Genomic DNA, 21,894 nt, shown 5'->3' with positions numbered 1-21,894 from the left:
TGCAGATATCATGCTTTGTAAAATATTGCCATCGTGCGACTAACCCTTTAAGGGGAATCTGTCAGCAGGATTTCAACCCAAAACTAAAAATTTTCACATGCAGCCTACAGAAGGTCCTATAAGTATATGCGAGTTTACAAGTATCATAAAGCCAACTAATGTACTTCCATGTTCAAATAAAATTAAGCTTTATTGAAAATACACATAAGCAAACAAAGATAAGTCAAAACAATTAAAATAAATCAGACTGCAGAGATAACGGGCAAGTATAGGTTATTTTGTGTTAGTCCCAAGAAGTGTTAATCAGTCATAACTCGCTAGAAAAATAATTATACACATACATTGCAATATAAACCCTCTCTCGGGTACTTGTATAGTTTCTTTGAAAAACGTATTTTGTTATCCCTAGTATCAGGATTTATGCACTTATTTCACTACTAGGTGGAGACATTATACCATAATTTTAGAAATAATTATGTATGTGTGTGAATGCATCTTTTTCTCTATACGGGGCTCTAATTTAAACCAAATGTTTTTCTAGAGCATTATGACTGATTAACACTTCTTGGGACTAAAGGTACCTTCACACTAAGCGACTTTACAACAATATCGCTAGCGATCCGTGATGTTGCAGCGTCCTGGATAGCGATATCGTTGTTTGACAGGCAGCAGCGATCAGGATCCCGCTGTGAGATCGCTGGTCGTTGCTGAAAGTCCAGAACTTTATTTCGTCGCTGGATCTCCCGCTGACATCGCTGAATCGGTGTGTGTGACACCGATCCAGCGATGTCTTCACTGGTAACCAGGGTAAACATCGGGTTACTAAGCGCAGGGCCGCGCTTAGTAACCCGATGTTTACCCTGGTTACCATTGTAAGTGTAAAAAAAAAAACCACATACTCACATTCCGGTGCCCGGCGTCCGCTTCCCTGCACTCCTCCTGCATCCTGTGTAAGTGCCGGCCGTAAAGCAGAGCGGTGACGTCACCGCTCTGCTCTGTGGGTGATGCCGGAGATGTTCGGCGCTGACACAGGATGCAGGAGGAGTGCAGGGAAGCGGACGCCGGGCACCGGAATGTGAGTATGTGGGTTTTTTTTTTCAATTACGCTGGTAACCAGGGTAAACATCGGGTTACTAAGCGCGGCCCTGCGCTTAGTAACCCGATGTTTACTCTGGTTACCCGGGGACTTCGGCATCGTTGGTCGCTGGAGAGCCGTCTGTGTGACAGCTCTCCAGCGACCACACAGCGACTAAACAGCGACGCTGCAGCGATCGGCATCGTTGTCTATATCGCTGCACTGCAGCGTCGCTAAGTGTGAAGGTACCTTAACACAAAATAACTTTTACTTACCTGTTATCTCTGCAGTCTGATTTCTTTTAATTGTGTTGAATTATCCTTGTTTGCTTATGTGTATTTTCAATTAAGATTAATTTTATTTGAACATGGGAGTAGATTTGTTGGTTTATATTTATATGCGCATGTAGCTCTTACAAAGACTAGTCCAGCAATACCTTTACACGGTCAGTCTGTTCCTCTGTTACTGCGAAATTAGCGTTTGAATTGATATGCAGATGAGGCTAAAGAGCTATGGTAGATCTGAAGCCTCTGTAACTCTAGCTCTATTCCCTTCCCCGCTTCGCGTCACCCTGCTTGACCAAGGGCTCTTTGCCTGAAGTCACACAGCATAGAGGCTAATCAAACAAGCAAACATCAAAATCATGGAGGCAGTATCTGCAAATAAAGCTTATAGATTACATAACGGTTTATACTATTTATACAGTATATACACTACTACCCTACATATAGCTATATTTTTTTTTAAGATGTCCGTTCACATCTGTCGGGTAGGGTCATACATGATTTACACAATATATATATATAACTAATTGGTGCACTCCTGTGTCCATCACATGACCAGATTAGTTACAGTACCGCTATCAGAGATGAGTCTTCATGTTAGTTGTAGACCTGTGTCCACCACAAATATTTAATCTTGGAAGTAAACATAAGGTTCACATTCAATGACTACAGACAAATTGAAACCACAAGGAATGTATTCAAAAGTATAATAAAACATTATAGAACTTGTTATGATGCAGTAAATAAGTTTTACTTGCTACAAAATGAGGTTAATGGCAAGTGTTCACAGCCCAACTATATGAGCTGTGACCTAAACAATAAACCTTAAACACTAGCACACAATCACAAAGAAAGGAAGATGGTCAAATAAACCACATCTATCTTGGGGAAAACAAGTAACAGCAAGACTCTTATACGATAGGCTGATAAGCCTCATACCCCCCCTCTCACACTCATCCCATATTCCTACAGTTATTACATCCCATGCCCTGCCCCACCCCCAATTCTCCCTGGGGGACGTGTGATGTCCATATGCCAAATGGGTAGCATACAGACAGCAGTAGGACCAATACTAGTCTACGTGGTAGTTCACATGAGCGTTTTTACACACGGACCGATAGTCTGCGCATATACAAATCACAGCATACACTACTTTGATCTGTATTTTTAATCAGGCTCGTCCATTATATGTCAACGGGTATGTAAAAAAGACATCACATATTGGTTTCATCTCTACGTCAGACGTTTCTATGAATCGCTAACTATAATATTTTTTTTGTAAGTTCACACATTTTAGGCTGCTGAGCTTTTAGGCATGTTATCAGCAATGCCATTCTGTACTTTTCTTCAGAGATTCCATTTTCTTGTGCTAGACAGGACTGAACTTTGGGATACAAACTCTGGGATACGCCGCCTACAGATACAGAAACAAGCAAGCATCTGCAGGGTAGAGATATGCAAGATGTTCATCCCTCAGTATGAGAATGTCTCACCTTGTGAAATAGTGATCTGTATCAACAGTCAGCCCTGTGATACTGTAAAGTATGTGTCTCACCATTTATACAGTTTAATGGCACCTTATGTCCCCGAATGTTTCCCCTGCTGTCACGATAATGTGAATATGCCATGTTTGAGTATCTACCTAAAAGTACATTGGCTTTTCAGACACACGCTGTGGGCCTTTCCGACCCCCCTCTTTCCACTCTGCCTGTGTGTGTAGCCCAAAACCCCTCCTTTCTCCCCCTCCCTCAAGAACTTATATGGCTTCAAAGTGAAAGTACAAGTACAAAGTAGTGGGAAAAAACCCTCAAGTTTCTTTGTCTTTGATAATGTAAATATCATAGCACCGATTAATGATAGAAGTGGGACAAATACATTTTTGACATGGGCTTCGGTAGAACTATCAACCAGTGAGTTTTCTAGGTTCCAGAACCAGCACAATTTAGTAACGGATTACTACGGAACTGGGTCACCCAGCCACCCCATGTCTATACTTAAACGAATCCCTATGGCACGCTGAGTATAACGACATGGGTATTGTCTTTCTACGAGGTTCCTACGCCAAAATATGTGGGATGATGATTTTTCATACTGCTAAGACAGGGGAGTATCCAGCCTCTAAGTGAAGTCACCACAGGGGGAGGGCTTTGGTTTTAGGCTAGGAAATAACTGAGTGAAGCGGCAGTTTTCACATGTCTTTGTCTGGGGTCTAGCTGCTATACATGGGTGATGCATCTGGAAATATGCCCGACCATCCCCCACAGCACACGGTCAGCCCTGAGATAAGATAACATAATGAAATGTTAGTGATTTTTCAACGTTAATCCCATTTTATTTGCAATTGTATTGTACATATGATATTTGTCATCTTTATAACATCTTTTTATACCTCTGTAAACACTGCCTACCTTTTTTGGAGTAAAATATAAAATTACTAGCTTGTCTCTCCTTGCTCTGTAACGAACTGTCGCGTCCTCTGAAGTGAATCACGCTACTAATCTGGGTTGGCTCCGGACCCGTTAATAATTAGGAAATCAGAGCTGGTGGCAGAATTTGTCCAGTGCAATTGGGAGGCTTTGTAGCGACGGTGGCGTTGATAATTATTGTTCCCGCCTGAGCGGGAGAAGTTATATCGCCCTTACTGCAGCGGGCCAAATAGCCAGGACATAGCAGGCAGCATTTCTGGCGACTAATTACCCTAGGTGCAGTACCCTGACTGACCTGAGGGTAAGGGGGGCGCCAGAGAGTTGCAAGTTCTAAGCCGGAACTGGGAAGTGGGATATAGAGAAATCCCCTTCAGAAAGTACCAGGGGCAACCTAACAACCCCGGTTCATTCCAAATTGGTGTGAGTGGTGGGGATGATAAAGGTATCCTCCCCGCGAACCGTGACATATTGGTGGCAGTATGGTGGGATTCCTGACACCTGCCATGACCACGTAAGGCTACGTTCACATTAGCGTTGTGCGGCGCATCGTTGGGCGCAGCCGCGGCGACGCATGATTCATGCGCCCCTATATTTAACATGGGGGGCGCATGGACATGCGTTGTCTTGCGTTTTGTGACGCATGCGTCATTTTGGCGCAACTGTCAGGGCGCAGAGGACGCTGCATGATGCATTTTTTTCTGCGCCAAAAATCATGCAAAAAATGACCGCATGTGTCACAAAACGCTGCGTTGTGCATGCGTTTTGCATGCGTTGCGTCGCCGACGCTGCGCCGCACAACGCAAATGTGAACGTAGCCTAAAAGGAAATACAGCAGAGGCTGAAAAAAGTGGGTCTGTGGCACCACTCAAACACCCATAAGTACCTGCAGCAGCTGAACTAAGTTTCTGGAGTCATGGATTTGCTTGTAAGAACACAATGGCCATTTCAAATCTGAAATAATCATTCATATACATTTTATTTATAGTTCAAATACAAACCTTGAAGAGGTATGTGCCTCCGATTCCGAGCAGACCTCAAGTATGTCTTGCCCGATTCCAGTTTCAAAGGGAGGTGCAGAAGTCAGTAGTGAAGAGGAGACCTCTATAGCAGAATTGATTAAACATCTAGCTCTGGATACCATCTGAGCTCCTGTTGGAACCAGTGCTCAGATCACAGAACCGGTGTCAACCACTACCCAGAACACAATTCCAGTGTCAACCACTGCTTAGGCCACAGCTCTGGCTTCTGCAAGTGGCCAAAAAAGAAAGGACCCCATCTTTGGTGTATCCCTGATAGATCATCAGTTTATGCAATACCTTGGAGATCTCTAAAGGAGGATAGCGAGGATACTTTAGCCTGTAGTTGGGTCACTGTCTTCACTGTGTTCCTGAATTTAAGAACCCACATGCATTTTAACATTAATAGATTTTGGAGCACCATCCTATGATCCCACAAAATGTTTTTTTTTCAGCACTTAAGAGATGAAGCATGACTGGTCACATTATTACTCAACCTAAAAATCCTCTACCTCCCCCAACTCCTGCTACTCATATGTGCTACTATACACTTTCACTGAAAGAAGAAAAGAAAATTAACAATATCACCAAGAGAGAAAAAGGAAGAGCTTTTAAGGCGAGTACCCAAAATCTTTCTCAAAGCCTTCATTGGGGGACACAGGAAACTATGGGTGTATGCTGATGCTACTAGGAGGTTGACACTCTGCAAAAAAAAGTTATTTCCTCCCCAGCAGTATATACCCACCAACTGTCAGAAAGCTATTCAGTTAGTGAAAAAGCAGTAGGAGAAGCAGAAAAACATAACAGCACAAATTTAACAGATAACAACAGTAAACAAGGGCGGGTGCTGTGTCCCCCAATGAAAGCTTTGAGAAAAAGATTTTACGGTGAGTACCCAAAATCTTCCTTAATCTCTTGCTTCACTGGGGGACACAGGAAACCATTGGACGTCCCAAAGCAGTCCCAAGGTTGGGAAGACGTATAACATCCTCAATTCAGAGGTCAGGGTACTGGGGCTTACAGGACCTTTCTACCAAGATTTGCATCCAATGAAGCATGAGTGCGAACCTTGTAGAACATGGTAAATGTATGAATGGAGACCCATGTAGCAGCCTTGCATAGCTGCAAGGCCAACGCCTCATGGCAAACTGCCCAGGAGGCAACCACCGAACACGTGGAGCGTGCCTTGATCCTCAATGGGCGTGCTTTACCTCTGAGAAGATAAGCTTCCAGAATGGTGGAATGGATCCATCGAGCAATGGTAGACCTGGACGCAGGGAGACATTTCCGTGGACTTTCTGGGATGAGCCGGAAAGGCTCAGTCCTGGACAGATAAAAGCGTAGAGCTCCTACCAGATCCAATTTGTTTAGTGACCGCTCTCGGGTGAGAGGGGGACGGACAAAAGGATGGAAGTACGATGTCCTCATTTAGATGAAAACTGGAAACCACCTTCTTGAGAAAGGATGGAACCAGAAGTAGGACCACCATGTCCTGGTGAAACAGCAGACAAGGAGAGTGACAAGAAAGAGCTGCCAGCTCTGAAACCCGTCTGACTGAGGTAATAGTGACCAAGTGTAATGGATCTCACAGGGGAAAGGGAGAGAAGGACCCAGCAGGAATCGGCTCTCTGGCGCCACCACTTGCCTCTGGTCAGTCAGGGAACTGCACCGAGGGCAAACAGTAGCCGGAAAGGCTTCCCTTATAGGTAAAAGTTAGTGAGGCGCTCCCAGTGAGGGGGGATATATTTCACCAGTCCAGCCTGGGGATATATATCTAAACCTCCCCGCCGTCACTGCCAGAGTTCCTCACTAAAACAGTACGGTATTCTGCCACCAGTTCCTCATTTAAAATAAGTCCTGTCCGACCGCAGGCTACCCTGGGGTAGCGTATAATAACCAATGGAGAGTGCAGACGTGGGGATTCGTGGATCGAGATAAAAGAGCAGCCAAAGATTAATTTTATAATCACTGAGGAGGTGCACTAGAAAATACAGATATACATAAAAGAGCAAATACATACAGTCAGGAGTGTAGTACAAGGATAGGGTAAAGATAGGTTGCAATTACCGTGTTATGTAGCATGTGACCACAGGGAGGCGCTGATGGATCACAGGTCCAAATCTTATTTACAGGCTTTCCAGGCTGTGTCAACAAACGTAACCTCCGGTCATCAGAAAACCCAGTCCAAAATGAGGGGCTGCCTTATATCTCCTAGGCTACCTCACACATCTGCTCCCACCCCTGGGTGGTGCAGCCTCTCTCCTCTCATGTCTGAGAATATGATTTTCTGCCTAGAACTGTGGCTGGCCCATAACTTTGCGCCCAAAGCTATGAATGGGTTGGTTGTACCGCCACTGGATTCCACTGGATTTTATATGCGTATATAGACTAAATATGACTACCGTATGAAATTCCTGTTAGCTATGCTTTATAACTCCATAATCCAGAGTGCTACAAGTGGCTAAATAATATGGGCGCGTGGGGAAAGGAACGCGGATTTGGAATATGTGCTCTGCTTATCTTAGAGATACTGCATTCTGTTGTTATAGGTAATTGTCCAGATTCCATACCTCAGTCTGCTGTGACTTGTACCATGTGCTTAGTCACACAAAGAGGTTTTGCTATAGCTGCAGAAGAGTTCACATGCACCCTTGTGTTAAGAGCTTCAAAAAGCTTGAGTTAATTAAAGGTAAACACTGCATGGCATTTGATGGCCTTGGGGACGCCAAGGGAGGGGGCACATTTCAGGAGTGGAGAGACATTTACTTTGTCCCTCACACTAGGAAAGCGACCTTCCAGGAAAGTAATGTGAAAGAGATCTCAAGCAGTGGTTCAAACGGAGATTCCTGCAGGACATTGAGCACTAGATTAAGATCCCAGGGATCCATTGGTGCCGGTCGGGAGGAACAGAGGGAGAAACCCCTTGAATGAATGTCTTGAGCTGTCGGCGAACAGCCAGATTCATTTAAAAAAGAATGCAAAGGGCAGAAACTTGTCCCTTAAAGAACTAAGACAGTCCAGACTCCAGACCTGATGGACGGATTGGAAGTGAAAAAAACATTGAATCGACCCGATGAGTCTCACACCAGCGAAGAAACACCTTCCGTGTACGATGGTAGATCCGAGAGGATGAAGGCTTCTTTGCTTTAATCATGGTCTGTACGACCTGATCGGAGAACCCAGCCAACCTCAAGACGGCTGCTACAGCAGCCATGCCGTTAAATTGAGCGACTGAGAAATCTGGTGGAAGAGGGGCCCCTGCGACAAAAGGTCCGGAAGATCCAGAAGTCTCCACAGTGTATCCACTCCAACTCTGCGTGGGTCTTCATGGTCAATCCGGAGCGATGAATATGACGGGTATTCATTACACTTTCCACTTTTTTGATTACCTTGGGAATCAGTGGAAGGGGTGGAAACACGTATGGAAAAGAGAACTGTGTTCAGGGTATTGCTAGTGCATCGGATTCGATCGCTAGCGGGTCGCGAGATCTGGACACAAACTGAGGAACCTTGTGGTTCAGACTGGACGCCATGAGGTTGACGACAGGAATCCCCCTTATGAGGCAGATCTTGAAAAAAACTGACGGATTCAGCGACCATTTGCCTGCTTTGAGACCCTCTCAGCTGACAAAGTCTGCTGCCCAATTTTCAACTCCTGGTATGTGCACTGCGGAAATTGCTGGGACATTCTGCTTGGCCCAAGAAAGGATCCGAGTGACTTCTGACATCACTGCCCGACTTCGAGCTCCCCCTTGATGATTGATGTACACCGTGGCATTGTCAGACTGAAATCTGATGACCATGAAGAAGTTGCTGCCAGTAAAGCAAAGCGAGGAATATCGCTCGTAGTTCCAGGATATTGATCGGGAGGGATGACTCCTGAGCTGACCATCGACCCTGGACCGTCAAATCTTTTAATACTGCTCCCCAGCCAAGGAGACTGGCGTCCAATGTGACTACCTTCCAACGAATGGGGAGGAAGGACCTCCCGGGATGGACCGACCGAGAGCTCTCCCACCATTTCAGGGACTGCTTTATAAGCAGGGGAATTGAGACACACTGATCCAGGGAGAGGATCGACTTGTCTCATCTCATTGGAGGAAGGGTTGGAGAGGACGTTGAACTGGGATCGGAGAAGACTTTGCGGAGTTGACGATCCAACCCAGATGGGAAAGAGTGTCTAGGGGATCCGTAGACTCTCATGGCACGCCAAGGGTGTTGCGGTCTTGATGAGTCTAGATAGGGAATAACGAGGACGCCATTGCTGCGTAGAATGGCCATCGCCGTCCTCATTTTTTTTCATAAAAACTCTGGGAGCGGTGGCAAAGCCAAATGGCAGCACTGTGAAATGGAAGTGAAGTTCCTGAATGGCAAAACAAAGGCATCTCTGGTGCAGGGGAAAAATGGGAAAGGCAGGTAGGCATCTTGAATGTCCACCAAGCAGAGGAATTCATCTAGCTCCATGGAGGCTATCACGGATCGAAGGGACTCCATCCTGAAGCGGTGTAGGTGCACCTATTTGTTTAGTGAATTGATGTCCAGAGTGGGACGAACTGAACCGTCATTTTTGGGGACCACAAACAGGTTTGAATATAAAACCTAAGAAGAGCTCTCATGTGGTAATAGAGATGATAATGCCGGCCTTGAGGAGGGAGTCAACAGCATTGAAGAAGCTCGGAATGAGAGAGGCATTCATCGGTGAACTGGACTCGAAAAATAAACGAATTCGAGGGAGAGTAGAAAACTCTGTCTTGCAGCCATAGCAGTCGACGTCTCGGACCCAGGCATCGTCGACTATGGATAGCCAGCCTTCCCGGAACTGAAGGAGACGACTGCCCACTCTGACAGGACTCCCAGATGGGGGCGACCCATCATGCTGAGAAGAATCTGTTGGAGCCTGACCTGGTTGACGAGGTCTTGAGCACCAGTTTCAGAGCTGGTTTAAAAGAGGGCCTTTTCCTTTGTTGACGCGCCGGGGATTCGTCTTGTCGGGGGTTACTCTGTGGTAGGAACCTCTGAAGGGAGCGAGAGGGAACAGTACAACGGGCGTACGTTTGGCTCTTTGTTGGGGTAGAGACGTACTCCTTCCTCCCGTGGCGTTGAAGATAATCTTATCCAGCTTATCCAATCTTATCTCCAAAGAGCCGAGAACCGTGAAGAAGAAGACTTGAGAGGTAACTCTTTGAAGTGGAGTCCGCGTTCCAGGCTGTCAGCCAAAGGACCCTGCGGATAGTGCTGATGTTGCCGGCTGCTATGGCTGAACAGGCAGCTGCATCGAGGCACGCGGTCGAGAGGTATCTTCCCTCGGGGCCGACCTGGCCCACTGGTCTGCCAGCTCGTCTGCAGGGGCACCACAGACGATACCCTAGAAAGATGTTTCGCCCAGGCGGAGACTGCCTTGGCTACCCAGGAAGCCTAGAAGGATGGGCAGAGGGTAGAACCCACGGCCTCAAAGACGGACTTGGAAAGAGAATCAATGTGTCTGTCTGAGGGTTCCTTTTAGGGAGGAACAGTCAGACAGAGGGAGTATAGTATTTGTGGCCAGCCGGGAGACCGGGGGGTCCACCGAGGGAAACTCTGCCCACTTGTTAAGCAGAGTCAGGTTCAAAAGGATACAGGACGCTCATGTATTTTCTTCTCTGGGAACGCTTGTCTGGGTGCTGCCATTCCACCGTGAAGATCCTGTTGAACTTGTCGTGGTTGGCAAAGGCACGGGATGGGCGCTTCATTTCCCTGTAAAACACAGTCTGCTCAGAGTTAGAGATCTGAGTCCTGTGTGTTAAGAGTCTCAATAATGGTGATGATTAAACATCCACCGTGTAATGCAGTTTGGAGACCTGTGCCGAGTCCAGATCTGAATCTGGCTGAGCGTGGGTCTGACTTTAGCTCCTCAGAAGTGTCAGAAGAGAGTGAGTTCATGCTGGATGGTGAACTAATGCTGGCGCGCCTTTTGGTACTTCTGGACTTCCTGCGAGGGGTATCGCTTTGAGTATGCGACGGGTTAACAGCCGACACATACAAGGGGGACAATTGTGACCCACTGGCAGGGGCAGGACTAGGAAGCCGTTCCAAAACTGAGACCAAAGTGAGAGATACTTTGGTTAGGTCAGATACCGACTGAGATAGGGATATCACCCACTCAGGAGGGGGCGCACTCTCGTTGCGAGCAGTAGGCGGGGGCTCCGGGGAAGATATATTAGATGGCCAAATGTCTTGTGATGCTGTCCTTGGTTAGATTTGTACCCAGGACCACAGCGATGCAAGGCTACAGTGCTAACCACTGAGGCACCGTGCAGTCCCTGGGCAGAGAAATTAGGTCTGACCAGAAGGTAACTCTTGTTATTGGAGGATGGGAGTGAGATTCCCTAGGGTTAGACAAAAATGAGAATAGGAAGACTGTGCCAGGGAAGTGCTGCTGGAGACGAGAGCTGACCCCCCAGTGATGAGAGCTGACCCCCCAGTGACAGAGGTTACAGACCTGGATCCTGGCCGGAAAAAGGCAGAGCCGCAGGAGCTGTGGGTGGGAGGCTACAGACACCGTGAAGATGGCGCTGATTTGTGGGTGGAGCCTGTGGCGTGCAAATTTCCCGCTCTGTGGTGCAGGAAGGGAAGGAGGCCGAGGGAGAGGGCGCGCAGTGAAGCCGGGTCCAGGGGTAAGGGCCGTGCAGATTGGTCGGCAGGAGTGGGCAGAGCTAAAGCGGAGCTACGATGCGCATGATTGGGCGGCCTGCGGGGGGTATAGACTAGCCCTGTAGTAGGCCGCAGCAGAAGCCGGGAGCTAAATTTGGGCCGGGAACCCGCAGGAGGGAGGGGGATGGCACGGCTGGCGCTGCGGACCGCCGGGAGAGCCGAGACAGAACCGGGAGGGTGCCGCCGCTATTTCCCAATTTTACCCCCTGGTCTAGAAACCTTTAAGGGAAATCATAACAATTTTTTTTTTTTTAATGGGAGCCCCCTGCACTGACGCATGAATCCCTGTCCTGAAGATCCTGCATCCCTCTTCGCATTAGTGGTGCTGGAAGACGGACTTGCATGCAGACCTCAGTAACGATTCTGTCTTCCTCCCCTGAACGACCGGCTAAGGAGGGTGGGCGGTGCACGGGGGTAGTGGCAAGAACCAGTCCGCATCTTCAGTCTTGCGGATGTCCCAGACACGCTTGAAGTGTTAGGAGGCATGGGGTCCTGCCTGGCAGATACGGGAGGGTACAGTAGTGACGCATTCCCACACTGTGCTCCCGGTCTGTAGGGGGGAGAGCGGAGTGATCCATTACACTCCGTCGCCCAGATCACAAGCTGTAGCTGAAAAATAGAGATGATTAATAGAACACAACAAAACCTAAAGGTAGATACGGGGCTGAGAGCAGCCTCTTGTCCACCTCCTACTGTCACTAAGCTAAAACTGAATAGCTTTCTGACAGTTGGTGGGTATATACTGCTGAGGAGGAGCTAACTTTTGCATAGTGTCAACCTCCTAGTGGCAGCAGAATACACCCATGGTTTCCTGTGCCTCTCAATGAAGCGCAAGAGAAAACAGCCATACTTGCAATATCATGTTCTGGCACAAATGCACAAACAGGATGCAGTGGGGTCCCCCAAGGTAAAGCAGGGACAGCACAGGTGCAAAACACTTTTACCTTGCGGGACCCACTGCATCCTGTTTGCGCATTTGTGTCAGGACATGATATTGCAAGTATGGCTGTTTTTTCTCTCTCTGTGACATAATTAGCAAAGGCAACATGATATTGATTGCCTTTTACAGAAAGTAAATAACAAAATAAAATTGAGGTAAACCCTCTCTTACCAGGAGGCAACTGTAGAGGGTGTCCAGTCTTTGCACACCAACCTACTGGGTGAATGTCGGGACTGTCAGCATCCACCCAATAATCGTAAAGTGAGCTCCAGCCATCAAAATGCAGCTAAAACAGATATAAACCTGCTGTGAATTTGTGACTTACTTTAGTCAAATCAATAGTAAAGGCCTGATACATTTACATTTAATGACTTTGTGGCGACACATGACCATTAATTGTACTCGAGAACACCTGTCAGACTGGTCTTCAATGACATAGGTAACAGTACAGATAGGAGGCATACAGGACAGTTACATGGCTGTGGAACTCAATATCCAACTATGTGTGGAAAATGTAATGAAAGTGTGTGCAGCGTAAATGCACCTTGTAACATGTGCTAAAAGCTCAATCGCTGTGGTTGCCAAATTAACAAATACTTTCCCAAATTTTTATAAAGTCTGCATCAATTTTTAGACTTGTGTCACCTTAATGCGGTTTTCCTCTCTTTCAATAATTGTGCAGACTCGGATTAAAATAGGGTTTCTCTTGTCAACAGCCTCAAATTTCATCTGTGGCAGGAACCCATGTGGTGGGCGCTGGAAACATGAAAAAAATGTGAGAATTTAAAAACAAAGTCTAAAAAGCAAGAGGTTAAAGGGAACCTGTCACCCTCAAAATCGAAGGTGAGCTAAGGCCACCGGCATCAGGGGCTTATCTACAGCATTCTGTAATGCTGTAGATAAGCCCCCGATGTATCCTGAAAGATGAGAAAAAGAGGTTAGATTATACTCACCTGGGCGGGCGGTCCGATCCGATGGGCGTCGCGGTCCGGGGCCTCCCATCTTCTTACGATGACATCCTCTTCTTGTCTTCACGCTGCGGCTCCGGCGCAGGCGTACTTTGTCTGCCCTGTTGACGGCAGAGCAAAGTACTGCAGTGCGCAGGTGCCGGGAAAGGTCAGAGAGGCCCGGCGCCTGCGCAATGCAGTACTTTGCTCTGCCCTCAACAGGGCAGACAAAGTACGCCTGCGCCGGAGCCGCAGCATGAAGACAAGAAGAGGACGTCATCCTATGAAGATGGGAGGCCCCGGACCGGACCGCGACGCCCATCGGACCGGACCGCCCGCGTGAGTATAATCTAACCTCTTTTTCTCATCTTTCAGGATACATCAGGGGTTTATCTACGGCATTCTGTAATGCTGTAGATAAGCCCCTGATGCCGGTAGGCTTAGCTCACCTTCGATTTTGGGGGTGACAGGTTCCCTTTAAAAATACATGAAAGGGTTTTTGGTCACACAATTTGAGAATATGGCATACTACTATTTTACTATACTAAGTCCCTGCCAATTACCAGACAGAATACACATGTAAGCAGATATTTACCACTTTGAATGCCCTTGCTGGGGCTGCCTGTGTGCCAGTCTTCTCCAGGTATGTCTCCCAAGAAAATGTTTTAGGATCTTTATAGTCTAAGCAACAGAGAAATGTGTGACAGTTTGCTCAGCATATTAGGATGAATTCACACATTGCAGATTTGTTGTGGATTTTCGGTGCAGACACAACCCGAATATTAACAGTACAATATAGGAGGGAGGGTGTCTGTGTAATTCACACATCTAGCCATACCCCCACAGCATCTGGATGGCAACGCTTTTAAAAAGAATATTCCAGTTTAACCTGTTTCTGACCTCGGACGGAATAGTACATCCGATGGCATTATCCCCTGCTTTGATGTGGGCTCCGGCGGTGAGCCTGCATCAAAGCCAGGACATGTCAGCTGTTTTGAACAGCTGACATGTGCCCGCAATAGGCGCGGGTGGAATCGTGATCCACCCGCGCTTATTAACTAGTTAAATGCCGCTGTCAAACTCTGACAGCGGCATTTAACCCCTTCATGACCCAGCCTATTTTGACCTTAATGACCTGGCCTTTTTTGCAATTCTGACCAGTGCCCCTTTATGAGGTAATAACTCGGGAACGCTTCAACGGATCCTAGCGGTTCTGAGATTGTTTTTTCGTGACATATTGGGCTTCATGTTAGTGGTAAATTTAGGTCGATAATTTCTGAGTTTATTTGTGAAAAAAACGGAAATTTGGCGAAAATTTTGAAGATTTCGCAATTTTCACATTTTGAATGTTTATTCTGTTAAACCAGAGAGTTATGTGACACAAAATAGTTAACAAATAACATTTCCCACATGTCTACTTTACATCAGCACAATTTTGGAAACAAAATTTTTTTTTGCTAGGAAATTATAAGGGTTAAAATTTGACCAGCGATTTCTCATTTTTACAACAAAATTTACAAAACCATTTTTTTAGGGACCACCTCACATTTGAAGTCAGTTTGAGGGTTCTATATGGCTGAAAATACCCAAAAGTGACACCATTCTAAAAACTGCACCCCTCAAGGTGCTCAAAACCACATTCAAGAAGTTTATTAACCCTTCAGGTGTTTCACAGCAGCAGAAGCAACATGGAAGGAAAAAAATGAACATTTAACTTTTTAGTCACAAAAATGATCTTTTAGCAACAATTTTTTTATTTTCCCAAGGGTAAAAGGAGAAACTGGACCACGAACGTTGTTGTCCAATTTGTCCTGAGTACGCTGATACCTCATATGTGGGGGAAAACCACAGTTTGGGCGCACGGCAGGGCTCGGAAGGGAAGGAGCGCCATTTGACTTTTGAATGAAAAATTGGCTCCAATCTTTAGCGGACACCATGTCGCGTATGGAGAGCCCCCGTGTGCCTAAACATTGGAGCTCCCCCACAAGTGACCCCATTTTGGAAACTAGACCCCCCAAGGAACTTATCTAGAAGCATAGTGAGCACTTTAAACCCCCAGGTGCTTCACAAATTGATCCGTAAAAATGAAAAAGTACTTTTTTTTTTTTTTCACACAAAATTTCTTTTAGCCTCAATTTTTTCATTTTCACATGGGCAACAGGATAAAATGGATCCTAAAATTTGTTGGGCAATTTCTCCTGAGTACACCGATACCTCACATGTGGGGGTAAACCACTGTTTGGGCACATGGTAAGGCTCGGAAGGGAAGGAGCGCCATTTGACTTTTTGAATGAAAAATTATCTCCATCGTTAGCGGACACCATGTCGCGTTTGGAGAGCCCCTGTGTGCCTAAACATTGGAGCTCCCCCACAAGTGAGCCCATTATGGAAACTAGACCCCCCAAGGAACTTATCTAGAAGCATAGTGAGCACTTTAAACCCCCAGGTGCTTCACAAATTGATCCGTAAAAATGAAAAAGTACTTTTTTTTTTCACACAAAATTTCTTTTAGCCTCAATTTTTTCATTTTCACATGGGCAACAGGATAAAATGGATCCTAAAATTTGTTGGGCAATTTCTCCTGAGTACGCCGATACCTCATATGTGAGGGTAAACCACTGTTTGGGTGCACGGCAAGGCTCGGAAGGGAAGGTGCGCCATTTGACTTTTTGAATGGAAAATTAGCTCCAATCGTTAGCGGACACCATGTCGCGTTTGGAGAGCCCCTGTGTGCTTAAACATTGGAGCTCCCCTACAAGTGACCCCATTTTGGAAACTAGACCCCCAAGGAACTTATCTAGATGCATAGTGAGCACTTTAAACCCCCAGTTGCTTCACAGAAGTTTATAACGCAGAGCCGTGAAAATAAAAAATAATTTTTCTTTCCTCAAAAATGATTTTTAGCCCGGAATTTTTTATTTTCCCAAGGGTAACAGGAGAAATTGGACCCCAAATGTTGTTGTCCAGTTTGTCCTGAGTACGATGATACCCCATATGTGGGGGTAAACCACTGTTTGGGCGCACGGCAGGGCTCGGAAGGGAAGGCACGCCATTTGGCTTTTTGAAAGGAAAATTAGCTCCAATCATTAGAGGACACCATGTCGCGTTTGGAGAGCCCCTGTGTGCCTAAACATTGGAGCTCCCCCACAAGTGACCCCATTTTGGAAACTAGACCTCCCAAGGAACTAATCTAGATGTGTGGTGAGCACTTTGAACCCCCAGTTGCTTCACAGAAGTTTATAACGCAGAGCCGTGAAAATAAAAAATAATTTTTCTTTCCTCAAAAATGATTTTTAGCCCGGAATTTTTTATTTTCCCAAGGGTAACAGGAGAAATTGGACCCCAAATGTTGTTGTCCAGTTTGTCCTGAGTACGATGATACCCCATATGTGGGGGTAAACCACTGTTTGGGCGCACGGCAGGGCTCGGAAGGGAAGGCACGCCATTTGGCTTTTTGAAAGGAAAATTAGCTCCAATCATTAGAGGACACCATGTCGCGTTTGGAGAGCCCCTGTGTGCCTAAACATTGGAGCTCCCCCACAAGTGACCCCATTTTGGAAACTAGACCTCCCAAGGAACTAATCTAGATGTGTGGTGAGCACTTTGAACCCCCAAGTGCTTCACAGAAGTTTATAACGCAGAGACATGAAAATAAAAAATAATTTTTCTTTTCTCAAAAATGATTTTTTAGCCCCAAATTTTTTTTTTTCACAAGGGTAACTGGAGAAATTGGACCCCAAAAGTTGTTGTCCAGTGTCTCCTGAGTACGCTAATACCCCATATGTGGGGGTAAACCACTGTTTGGGCGCACGTCAGGGCTCGGAAGGGAGGGAGCACCATTTGACTTTTTGAACGCAAGATTGGCTGGAATCAATGGTGGTGCCATGTTGCGTTTGGAGACCCCTGATGTGCCTAAACAGTGGAAACCCCTCAATTCTAACTCCAACACTAACCCCAACACACCCCTAACCCTAATCCCAACTCTAGCCATAACCCTAATCACAACCCTAATCCCAACAGACCCCTAACCACAACCCTAACCCTAATCCCAACCCTAACCCTAATCCCAACCCTAACCCTAACCCCAACCCTAACCACAACTTTAACCCCAACACACCCCTAACCCTAACCATAACCCTAACCACAAGCCTATTCTTAACCCTATTTCCAACCCTAGCCCCAATTCCAACCCTAACTCTAATTCCAACCCTAAGGCTATGTGCCCACATTGCGGATTCGTGCGAGATTTTTCCGCACCATTTTTGAAAAATCCGCAGGTAAAAGGCACTGCGTTTTACCTGCGGATTTACCGCGGATTTCCAGTGTTTTTTTATGCGGATTTCACCTGCGGATTTCTATTGAGGAACAGGTGTAAAACGCTGCAAAATCCGCACAAAGAATTGACATGCTGCGGAAAATACAACGCAGCATTTCCACGCTGTATTTTCCGCACCATGGGCACAGCGGATTTGGTTTTCCATAGGTTTACATGGTACTGTACACCTGATGGAACACTGCTACGAATCCGCAGCGGCCAATCCGCACCGTGTGCACATAGCCTAATTCTAACGCTAACCCTAGTTCTAACCCTACCCCTTATCCTAGTTCTAACTCTAGAACCCCCTATGGCTGTGATAAAGGGGGGGGGGGTTCATTTACTATTTTTTTTATTTTGATCACTGTGATAAAACCTATCACAGTGATCAAAATGTAGCTGGAACGAATCTAGCGGCCGGCAGATTCGGCGGGCGCACTGCGCATGCGCCCGCCATTTTGGAAGATGGCGGCGCCCGTGGAGAAGACGGACAGACACCGGGAGGCTCGGTATGTATGAGGGGGGGGGGATCGGAGCACAGGGGGGGGGTGATCGGAGCACAGGGGGGTGGGATCGGAGCACGGGGAGAGCGGACAGGAGGATGGGGTAGTGGACAGGCGGATGGAGGGGAGTACGGGACTGAACGGAGGACCGGGGAGGAGATCGGTGGCGGTGGGGGGGCAGATTAGGGTTTCCAGCCATGGCCGATGATATTACAGCATCGGCCATGGCTGGATTGTAATATTTCACCAGTTTTCATAGTGAAATATTACAAATCGCTCTGATTGGCTGTTGAAAGTGAAACAGCCAATCAGAGCGATCGTAGCCACGGGGGGGTGAAGTACCACTCCCCCTGTCCCTGCAGATCGGGTGAAATTGGAGTTAACCCTTTCACCTGATCTGCAGGGACGAGATCATTCCATGACGCCACATAGGCGTCACAGGTCGGATTGGCACCGACTTTCATGACGCCTACGTGGAATCATGGGTTGGGAAGGGATTAACAAGCGCTTCCGGACGGAAATGCGGGCACCTGTGATCCCCGTCACATGATCAGAGGTCATCGGTGCGTCAGCATGACAACCAGAGGTCTCCTTGAGACCTTTATGGTTGTTGATGCCGGATTGCTATGAGCACCACCCTGTGGTCGGAGCTCATAGCAAGTCTGTAATTCTGCTACATAGAGGCGATCTGAGCATCCCCTCTATTTAGCAGAACGATCAAGTTGTGACAGCTTCTAGCCTCCCATGGAGGCTAATGAAGCATTCCAAAAGTTAAAAAAAAGGTTATTAAAAATATGAAAAAAATTAAAAAAATAAAATTAAAATCATCCCCCTTTCAAAAAAAAAAATAAAAATCAAACCTACACATATTTGGTATCGCCGCGTTCAGAAATTGATTAAAATGCAATAATGGGGGATAAAAAGATCGTATCTGCACCAAAATGGTATGATTAACAACTTCAGCTCGGCACGCAAAAAATAAGCCCTTACCCAACCAGAGATCACGAAAATAGGGATTTTTGTGTACTCACCGTAAAATCATTTTCTCCAAGCCATTCATTGGGGGACACAGAACGTGGGTGTATGCTGCTGCCACTAGGAGGCTGACACTAAATGATACAAAGAAAGTTAGATCCTCCCCTGCAGTATACACCCTCCTGCTGGCTCTCAGAGAACCAGTTCAGTGCAAAAGCAGTAGGAGATCAATAACAACATATGAGAGTATAGCATGGGGGATACAGACCATGGGAAGTCCCAAAGCAGTCCTTGGGTGGGGTCAACATCAGACCAGGCCCTATGTAACTGCTACTTACAAGTGCGCCACCTTGGCCTGCAGAGTCCGCCTGCCCAGACTCACATCTGCGGAAGTCTGGGAATTATAGTGCTTCAAGAATGCATGCGGACTGGATGAACCCACAAGCTTGCAGGCATGCTTTGCTGACGCCTGGTGCCTAGAACACAAGAAACCTTGATAGACAGGGAGATAGGCTAACACGGAAGGACTCCTGGATGGTGTAACGAATCCACCAGGCTAACATGGCCGATGAAACGGCTAAACCCTTCCTGTAACCGTCAGGAAGCCTTCCTCTTACAGTCAGGAAGCCCAAACAAAGTGTCAAACCTTCGGAAGGATGCAGTCCTTGATATGTACCGACTCAGAGCACTCACTTGTCCAGAATATGGGGAATCCATTCCGTTTAGTGGACTGGTGCCGAAAGAGATGAGAGAAGAACGATGCCCTCGTAACAGTGGGAATACGATACCACCTTGGTAACAAGGGAAGGGGATGGCCTGAGGACAACCTTGACTTGATGGTAATAAGGAAAAAAGTCTGAAAGAACAGAGTGGCAAGCTCCGAAGACTCATCAGGATGACGAGATCGCAGAGAAAAAAGGGCGACGTTCCCTGATAGTAAAGTCTGTCCGGATCAAAAGGAGTCTACTGTAAGACTCCCAGGACCATTAAGGTCCCAAAGATCTAACGGTATGCGATAGGGAAGAACCACATGTGAAAACTCCCTGCGAGAAAGTCCCTACTTGCAGTTTTGTTGCAATAAGACGGAAAGGTAGTAGCTCCGCAAACAAAAAACCTGACGTGGTCAGTGCGGATCTCCCAGGATCACTGGGCCCTTCCTGCTTCCGAAAGGCTCTCGGAAGTATTTAAAAGGGGTTATAGAAACTGGTACCACGGAAGAACCAAAGCATGCACTGCGATGGCTTTTGGATCTCGAGGCCGAACCATGAACTCGAATACATTGGCGTTCAGTCTGGACGCCATCCGATCTACATCTGGAGAGCTCCAGTGAAGGCAGATCTGATGGAAGACTTCCGTGTGAAGTTCCCACTCACTTGAGGCGGGACCCTGATGGCTAAATATGTCTGCCGCCCAGAGTTCTACTCCTGGGATATGTAATGCTGAGATCACCGAATGATAGATCTCGGCCCATCAGAGAATGTGAGGTACCTCACCAATGGCGCCTGACCATGGGTACCCGCTAGATGATTGACGTATGGCATAGCCGTGGCATTATCCGATTGAATTCGGATGGGGTGACCTGCCAGAAGGCAGTGTACCTGCTGTAGGACTAGCCGTACCGTTCGGATCCCAAGAACAATGATCAGGAGAAGAAGACTGGCATCACCAGTCACTAATAACCATTGAACCGGGAGAAAGGATCTCCCCTGGATGAGGAAGGAGCTCAGAGAATACCATCTGAAAGCCTGTTTGACTTGCTGAAAAGGAGCAGAGTGAAGGAAATTGCTTCCATTGCCGTCACCATTTTTCCTCAGAACCCCCCTAGCAAATAGAATGGAATGAGGGGATGAGTGATCAAGTGAGCGAGCTTCCTGTTGAAGGGCCATGGCCTTGTCTCAAGGGAGAATTACCATCCTTCTAGAAGTGTGCAGGATCATCCTTAAAAAGGATATCTGCTGGGCTGGAAATGAGGAAAACTTGTCTAAGTTTAGCTGCTAGCCCTGGTGAGAGAGGGTATCGCAAGTGATATAGACGACTCAGGGCAGTCCTGGAAGAGCGGCTAGAAAGTCAACCAGATAGGGCAGGATGACCACGCCTCTAGGGTGCAAGAGGAACATGACAGCCGCCATGACCCTTACGAACACTCTGGGTGCGGTAGCAAGGCCAAAGAGCAAGGTCGTGACTTGAAAATGCTGTTCGCGAATGGAAAAGCGAAGGAATTTTTGAAGAGGGGAAAAATAGGAATGTGAAGGTAAGCATCCCTAATGTCGATGGATGCCAGAAACTCCACCTTTTTCTGTTGAAGTAATGGCTGAGCGGAGGAACTCCATCCGAAGAAGGAGGACCTTGTCAAAGGTTGTTAGAAGTTTGAGGTCCAGGATCAGTCTTACTTTTCGTTCCCCTTTTTAGAACCAAGATCCCTTAGATCTAGACTGTCCTGGACAACCATTCCACTGCTCGTTGGGTCTGTAGGAAACATACGATCCTTTGTTAAGTCTCCCGCTCAATAGATTTGATTGGCGAGCTGTACTGTCTTCGGGAAAAGGTTACTGTTGTGAATCAAAGTAGTTAAGGTCTCTGACCAGGGGATCATTGCTCTAGCAACTCAAGCGGCGGCTAAGGAAGGGTAGAGCGTTAAACCTGAGGCCGCAAGATGGAGCGAACCAGATTTGCTATCTGACAATCCGTGGTATTTTTAATTGATGACCCATTGGGTAGGGATA

General features: G+C 46.9%; 1 protein-coding gene across 7 annotated transcripts in view; it reads right to left on the bottom strand.

Moving 5' to 3' along the window:
* LOC143815936 (lethal(3)malignant brain tumor-like protein 4) overlaps positions 1-21,894 on the bottom strand; it is a 190,489-nt gene that overhangs the window by 102,495 nt on the left and 66,100 nt on the right. For all 7 annotated transcript variants that reach the window (XM_077295732.1, XM_077295738.1, XM_077295734.1 and 4 more), the window contains exons 13-15: positions 13,974-14,059; positions 13,077-13,187; positions 12,603-12,717 (exon numbers count right to left, since the gene is read on the bottom strand). In XM_077295732.1, the coding sequence (XP_077151847.1) occupies positions 12,603-12,717; positions 13,077-13,187; positions 13,974-14,059 (312 nt within the window). The remainder of the gene's footprint in view (positions 1-12,602; positions 12,718-13,076; positions 13,188-13,973; positions 14,060-21,894) is intronic.

The sequence above is a fragment of the Ranitomeya variabilis genome, chromosome 3, assembly GCF_051348905.1.
Source record: "Ranitomeya variabilis isolate aRanVar5 chromosome 3, aRanVar5.hap1, whole genome shotgun sequence".
Lineage (NCBI taxonomy): Eukaryota > Metazoa > Chordata > Amphibia > Anura > Dendrobatidae > Ranitomeya > Ranitomeya variabilis.
The sequence above is the reverse complement of the archived record's forward strand: the minus strand, read 5'-3'. Positions and strand labels throughout refer to the sequence as shown.